This window comes from Anguilla rostrata, chromosome 12, assembly GCF_018555375.3.
Source record: "Anguilla rostrata isolate EN2019 chromosome 12, ASM1855537v3, whole genome shotgun sequence".
Taxonomy (NCBI): Eukaryota; Metazoa; Chordata; class Actinopteri; order Anguilliformes; family Anguillidae; genus Anguilla; species Anguilla rostrata.
Genome location: NC_057944.1, coordinates 36892683 through 36900277, shown reverse-complemented (window position 1 = coordinate 36900277; position 7595 = coordinate 36892683). Strand labels below are relative to the sequence as shown.

Below are 7595 nucleotides of genomic sequence, written 5' to 3'. Positions count from 1 at the left end.
ACAATATTTTCTGGTTAGTCTGTAGATTATATTGCATTATCATGTACATTTCATGGAATTATTTTTTCCTCGTGTGAGTTGGGGTCGAAGGAGAAAAGTATAAAATAAATCAACAAAACAATTGTAGAAATTTGATTAATATTGACTTAATTGACTTGGAGTCTTTCGCTGCCTCTCTGTCATACATCTGCTATTTTTATCTGGTGCATTTATGTAGCATTTATGTAGATGCCAGACATATGTAGACATGTGCACATTAAGTATATTAAAATATTTATTAATCCTAAAGAACAGTATCCTGCACAGTAACCAAGCACAGGTTAATCTCCTGCAGCAGCAAATTCTCAGTGATGAGGTCAAGATTTTAAAATGTTGGGGACCTTCAAGAAATGTAACTTACCCCTACCCCTCACTGATTTTAACCCATTTAAGCCCGCAGGCAACTAAAGTTGCCGAAGTCTCTACCACTCTTTTTCCATCTTTTCTTATTTTTTGGATGACTATAGATGCTTGTGTAAGAAACCTCTGGGAAAAAAAATCTGGGCATTAATGGGTTGCGGGTTTGCCCATGTGCTGAGTGGTGATTGCGGGGGAGCAGCACAGGACGGCCCTCCTCATGTGGGTGCGGAGGCTCTCGTCCCGCAACCCGTATATGAGTGGGCTGAGGACGCGGGGCAGCAGGGCGAAGCAGAAGTAGTTGAGGAAGTGGATCTCCTCGCGGAGCCAGCGCGCCTGGACCTCCGAGGCCTGGTCCGTCACGGGCTGCATGAAGGTCATGACGCACAGCAGCAGCTGCAGGCCGTGCAGCAGCACCGTGTATAGCGCCTTGCCCACCGCCGCCTGGTCCCGCCGCATGCGCCGCGCCTCCCGCAGGATGCGCACGTACGTGAAGAGGATGGCCAGGGCCACCGCCAGGAAGAAGACGCCGTACAGCGAGATCTTGACCAGCGTGAGGAGCGGCGAGTTGTTGAGATCTTTGCTCCGGCAGAGCACTAGGGTGGTGAGGGCGCTGGCGCCCGGGGAGCGCCCGCCTATGCACAGCTCGATGATGGGCATCACCAAGCTGACGAGCAGTGTGGGCAGGATGACGGCCCAAATGCGGTCGGCTTGCCAGGCAGCGGGGCGCCGCAGTGGGTAGAAGATGGCGACGTAGCGCTCCAGCGACATGGTCGCCAGGATGAACGGCGTGTTCTGGAAGGTGACGGTGGAGATGAAGATCAGGGTCATGCAGAGGACGAAGGATAACCGAAACTCGGCCAGGAAGAGGAGGAAGAGCAGGACGGAGCACAGCACCAGCAGGGTGTCGTTGATCAGCATGTAGCCGAATAGGATGTAGCGCGGGTTCTCCCAGAACTGCCTTTGCGACGCCAGGGTGTGCAGCATCAGGACGATGAAGTAGAGGAAGACGAAGAAAAGGGGGAGGACAATAGAGATTTTTATTGCTATTAAGAGGTCTGCGTTGGGTGTTGAGTTTCCTGGATACTCAGTCAGATTTTGCATCGTTCAGAAGGGGGCAGTGAGAAATTGCAAGGACCCGAAGTAACCTTGTTATAAAAAACAAACAAGCAAACAAAAAAGTAAAATACAAACATATGCATACACAGTGAATTCAATCTGAATGTGCAAAACATGGCATATCTTTAATATCATAAAATAATTAGCAGTTTCAAAGTATTATTTGTATATACATTTAAATAAATGAATGGCCATTGATTTAAAAAAGACTTTAATTTAAAAAGAGATTAAAGTGTAAGGAGTATAGTGTGACAAAGCACAATTTATAGTGGAATATTAATAATCAGTCATTTAAAAAAATCTCACAATAATAAATATCCATGCAGTTTAAAAAAATCATATTGCATGTAAACTGCCTCACACTTACCTTACCCTGTCCGTGTCAGTTCACTGATGCTGTGTATCAAGAGGAGTTGTTGCATTTATATAATTTTCTGCCAATAGATTTTCATTCATTAGTTCTATTATTGTCCTGTACTTCCCAAGGGGCAAATTAGTTTCACGGCATTGTCACAACCCATAGTGCAACTGTGCCACAGAGAGCATTGTGTTTAACAGCTGCTTGAATGTATGAATGAGATGAATTTTTTGCACTTTATTACACATTTCTGCACAATAATGTAAGTTTTACATTGTGAAAGTAGTGGGAATCCATATGTATTTATTTATTCCGAGTTTGTGGATAATTAGTTAATAACCCCAGTATGGGTGATTTCATTTCCCTGAGAGGACATATGCTAATACATCCCAAGATCAGCTGTAAGCAGCCCGTGGTGATTTTAAGGGAAGTGTGTGGGTAGAGGTGGAAGTAGAGTGGCAGAGTTTTGATTCATTCTTTCATATCTTATCGCTCCAAACCAATATCCACTGTGATGCGATGTAATTTGCTTCTAGGAGGTCATACTCCGTCACAGGTGGACTTAAGGGACAATTATTTAGGATGTGGTCCATATCCTGGTTTTCTGCACCACATACACATCTCCCATGTTTGCTCAATCCCCATGTAACCATATTTGATCCTGTTTTTCCCGCTCCAGATCTTGCAGAGTTTTGATTGATTTGGCATGACTGGATTGGCTCTGGCATGCTAAGAAGCTGGTAAGGAGTGAGTAAAAGGCTAACACCAGGACCAGCTGCTGCATGGGGCACAAGTCCGTGCCTTATTCTGTCAGGATCTGGACTGTAATACATCCTTGTTGACTTTGGGTTTCCTTTTTTTCTGTCTTTGAGTGTGTCTTGGTAATATGTTCCACCTGTGTCTTAATTGTGCTGTGTAGTTAAGTTGCCCGTTTTGTAGCTGTCTTTGCTCAGTCTTTGTCCTGTCTGCCTTGAGTAAGTGCTACCTTGTGCTCTCTTTTGTTGGACTGTTGCTGTGCTTGCAAACTCTCTTGTGTTTAGTTTCATTTTCTATTAGTTTTTTGGATTTAGAAATTTTTTGGCCTTCTTTGTTTACAAGTTTTTTGGATTGTGTTCTTTGGAACTTAAAGACTGTTGTGTCTTAGTACTTTCTGGTGTATATTTTTTGGAATCCAGTTTTTTGTTCTTGGAAAATTAACGCTTTATCGTTTGACTTCCTGTGCCTGCCTCTACTTTTGGGTTCCTCAGTCTTTGAGTCTAGCCCAGTGGTAGAGCTCTAGACTCTGACCACAAGGACGGGGGTTCGAATCCCGACCCGGTCCTGACAGAAAGACTGAGCCTTAAAAATGAACCCAGCAGAGGATAACTATGCCACCGAGGTCCCTGTCCTGCAAAACCTGGTGGTGTCTTTGGCCAGTCACGATGTTTCGATGCAATGCCATGAAGATATTCTTGCACGCCAAGAGGCGGCCGTTTCAAGACATGACCAGGTATTGGGTGAAATACTTAAGACCATCCAGCATCTTTCATCACAAATCCATCTACTCTCCCTCTTCCTCCCTCTCCTACGCGCCCAGCCCCAGCTCCAGCACCAGCCCCAGCCCCAGGTCCCTCAGTTGAGCCACGCCTTTCAGCCCCAGAGCGTTACAATGGGAATCCAAGTGGCTGTCGAGACTTTCTAATCCAATGCTCATTGACCTTTCAGCGTCAGCCCTCCTCGTTTCCCACTGATCGTGCCCGGATTGCCTACATAATCATCCTGCGCACAGGTAAGGCCCTAGCTTGGGCCACAGCTGTTTGGGAGGAGCAGTCCCCGATCTGCGCAAACTATCAGTTATTCACTGCTGAGCTCAAGGCGGGTATTTGATCACCCAGCCTGTGATTGCGACGCCGCCAACCAGCTCCTTCTCCTACACAAGGCACTCGCACTCCCTCTCCTCTGACTGTCACTGCTCTGGATGGACGGCCACTGGGTAACGACAGTGCAGTTCTGGAGTGGGGTCCAACTTGTTCTGCCAAATGCCTCTTCCCGAGTTCCCCTGTAGTTTCTCTTGAGTCTCTAGACCAGGGGTGGGCAATTATTTTTTACATGGGGCCACATGAGAACAAGAAAATATTATGGAGGGCCGGACCAAAAGGCTGGACAAAAGTCTGCATAATATTAATTGTTTTGATTAGTTGGTAAGACTGGTAAGAGTATAAGTTAAAATTGAGCAATGAAAAAGAGAGGTTGTCTTAGGAAAAATGACATTTACTCAATAAAATTTCCTAAAATAATGGTTAACAAAATGTGAACATTTGAACAGTTTTTGATTCATTACATTAGTGACCATTTTCAGCCAAATTCAGTAAGATACATCATATTAGAAAAATAATGATGCCTACATTTGTAGTTAAAACATTTTCACTTGTCACTCATTCTGCGTTTTTCAGTTTTTTCTTGTTCAGTGAGAGAAATCTAGTCTCTGTTGGTCTTTAACAAGTGCATCAAAGTCAGGGTGAATGTTTGAGGTTGAGATGCGAAGCACAGCTGACAGATGATCATCAGTGAGAAAGGATCTGTATCTGGACTTATTAAACTTCATCACTGAGAATGTTTGTTCACATATGTAGGTAGATCCAAAGAGAACAAACATCTTCTGAGCATGTCTCCTCATGTTTGGAAACTTCTCTTGCTTAAGAGAAGAGTAGAATTGCAGCAGTGGTTGTGACTTAAAGTGCTCTGTGAGTACTGCATCAGACTGCAGGTCAATGAGTTCCAGCTGGACATCACTAGGCACATCATCCACATTGCAGGTAAATGGAGAGGAAATCAAGTGCATTTCACTCTCCATTGTTCTGAAATCTTTAAATCGCCTTGAAAACTCATCATGCAGTGCTCCTAACATGGATGAGTACCTGCGGAGGTTATCATCTGATGGTGTGACTTCTTTCAGGGTTTGCATGTGAGTAAGATTGTTGCTCTCCAGTTGCCTCGAAAGAAACTGTAACTTCGTCATGAAAGCCTTCACTAGGTTGTGCATTTCATGGATGAAAAGGCCCTTGCCTTGCAGTTTGGTGTTCAGTGCAGTCATCAGTGCGGTCACATCAACAGCAAATGCAAAATCTGCCATCCACTTCTCATCTGAGAGCTCTGGGATGTCTCTGCCTTTCTTTTCACAAAACTCTCGGATTTCTGCTTTCAGATCCCAGACTCTTTTTAGCACTTTACCCAGACTGAGCCATCTCACAGCTGTGTGATAGCTGATATCAACATGTTCTGTCTCGTGCTCCTCTAAAAGTGCAACAAACTGCCTGTGATTCAATGCTCGTGCCCTAATAAAGTTAACTATTTTAGTTACAACATCAATCACATTGTCAATTTTAAGCACTGACTTGCACAACACATGCTGATGTAAAATACAATGCAAAAATACTACTTTCTGATCTGCGTTGTTTTCAGTCACTTTATCTTGCAAACGTTTCAACAGCCCGACATTTTTCCCTGTTAAATTTGGACAACCGTCCGTTGTAACACCCGTCAGTCTGTCCCATTTCAGTCCCAGCGTGTCCATGCATGCATTTACCTCCGTGAACAAATCGCTCCCCGTCGTTGTCCCTTTCATTGAGCGCATTGCTGCCAGCTCCTCTGTAATCTTGAAGTCCGTTATCCCACGGACAAATACAAGTAGCTGGGCTGTGTCACGGACATCACAGCTCTCGTCCAAAGCCAAAGAGAAAAGTCAAAATTTGCCACATCACGTTGCAGCTGAAGTTCCAAATTTACTGCAATGTCCTCGATCCTTCTTGTCACGGTGCGCCTGGACAGCGGGACGTGCTCAAAAGCTTCTTTTTTTTCAGGACATAGTAGGGCTGCAGAGTCCACCAAGCACTCTTTTACGAACTCGCCCTCTGAGAATGGCTTACTGTTTTTAGCGATTTTGTGGGAAATTACAAAGCTGGTCCTGGTTGCTGCACCCCTGGATGTGTGAAGCTTTGTAAAAATCCTTGCTGTTTTGTAGCTTAACGACCAAATCTTCCGATATCCGCGCCATTTCAGCATTATTCAAGTTTTTATATGTCTCTGAATGTTTCGTCTCGTAATGCCGACTCAAATTGTAATCCTTTAACACTGCAATCTGGTTCCCGCAAACCAAACACACCGCTTTACCTCTGATTTCAGTAAACAAATACTTTGCAGTCCATGTCTTCTTGAAAACCCTGCATTCAGCGTCTACCTTTCTTTTTTTAGTTGACATTTTGGGGGTGAAAGTCGTCGAGACAGCTAACGTCCATTCAGTAACACACACAGAGCCGAAAAGTTTTTTTAGCAGTTTTTTCAGCTCTGTGGTAACACGCATCACGTACGTACCTTACGTCCCTATGCACTACGTAAAAAACACAGGGTGTATAACTTCAAAATAAAAGCCATGCACATTTAATCCACGTATGAGGTAATAAGAAAATACGAAAAAAAAAAAAAAAAGTTTATTTTGTAATTTCTTATGAACCTTACGCGGGCCGGTCAGAGTCAACCAAAGGGCCGCATCCGGCCCGCGGGCCGTAAAATGCCCAGGTCTGCTCTAGACCTATCCCGAGTCCCATCCCAGTACCTTGACCTTAAAGAGGTTTTTAGTAAGAAGAAGGCTAACTCTCTACCTCCCCATCACCCTTATGATTGTGCTATTGACCTACTCCCAGGCTCTTGTCCCCCCAGGGGGCGCATCTTTTCTTTGTCCTCCCCTGAGCGTACAGCTATGGATGACTACATCAGAGAGGCGCTGGCATCCGGTTTCATCTGCCCATCTGCCTCCCCAGCTGGTGCAGGGTTCTTCTTTGTGGGCAAGAAGGATGGAGGCCTTCGCCCGTGTATGGACTACTGGGGTCTGAACAAGATAACGGTAAGAAACCGATACCCACTTCCTCTGATGGCCACCGCCTTTGACCTTCTGCAGGGAGCCACCATCTTCACCAAGCTGGACTTACGTAATGCCTACCACTTAGTCCGCATCAGGGAGGGAGATGAGTGGAAGACAACCTTTAACACCCCTACTGGCTATTACGAGTACCAGGTCATGCCATTCGGACTCACTACTGCCCCCGCTGTTTTCCAGGCCCTGATTAATGATGTTTTTCGGGATCTGCTCAACAGATTTGTTTTTGTATACTTGGACGATATTTAAATTTTTTCCATATCTGTGCATGAACACGTGTCCCATGTCCGTCAGGTTCTCGAGTGCCTGCTTAAGAACCATATTTTTGTCAAGCCCGAGAAATGTGAATTTCATGTCTCAGACCAGTTTTCTAGGATTCAGCATCAATCAGGGGAGCATCCAGATGGATCCGAAAAAGACAAAAGTGGCCACAACCCAAATCCATCAAGGACGTCCAACGGTTTCTGGGGTTTGCTAACTACTGCAGGAAGTTTATTCGGAATTTCAGCTCCGTAGCCGCCAGACTCTCCGCCTTAACCAAGGTTAAGAACTCCCACTTTGCCTGGTCACCCGAGGCTGACAAAGCCTTCCAAGAGCTTAAGGGTGCATTCACCTCCGCTCCTGTTCTAACTCTGCCGGATTCTACTCGAGCTTTCATTGTGGAGGTGGACGCCTCAGACGTGGGCGTGGGGGCGGTATTGTCACAAAGAGGGCCTGACAACAGAATTCACCCATGTGCATTTTTCTCTCACCGCCTTACACCTTAAGAGAGGAATTACGATGTGGGGGACAGGGAACTGCTTGCGCTGA

General features: G+C 45.3%; 1 protein-coding gene across 1 annotated transcript; it reads right to left on the bottom strand.

The window, feature by feature from the left end:
- Positions 1-381: 381 nt before the first annotated feature.
- Positions 382-2038, bottom strand: LOC135236295 (odorant receptor 131-2-like). The gene has a single exon (XM_064302564.1). The coding sequence runs from the start codon at positions 1498-1500 to the stop codon at positions 547-549; it is 954 nt and encodes a 317-aa protein (XP_064158634.1). The 5' UTR covers positions 1501-2038; the 3' UTR covers positions 382-546.
- Between the last annotated feature and the right edge of the window lie 5557 nt (positions 2039-7595).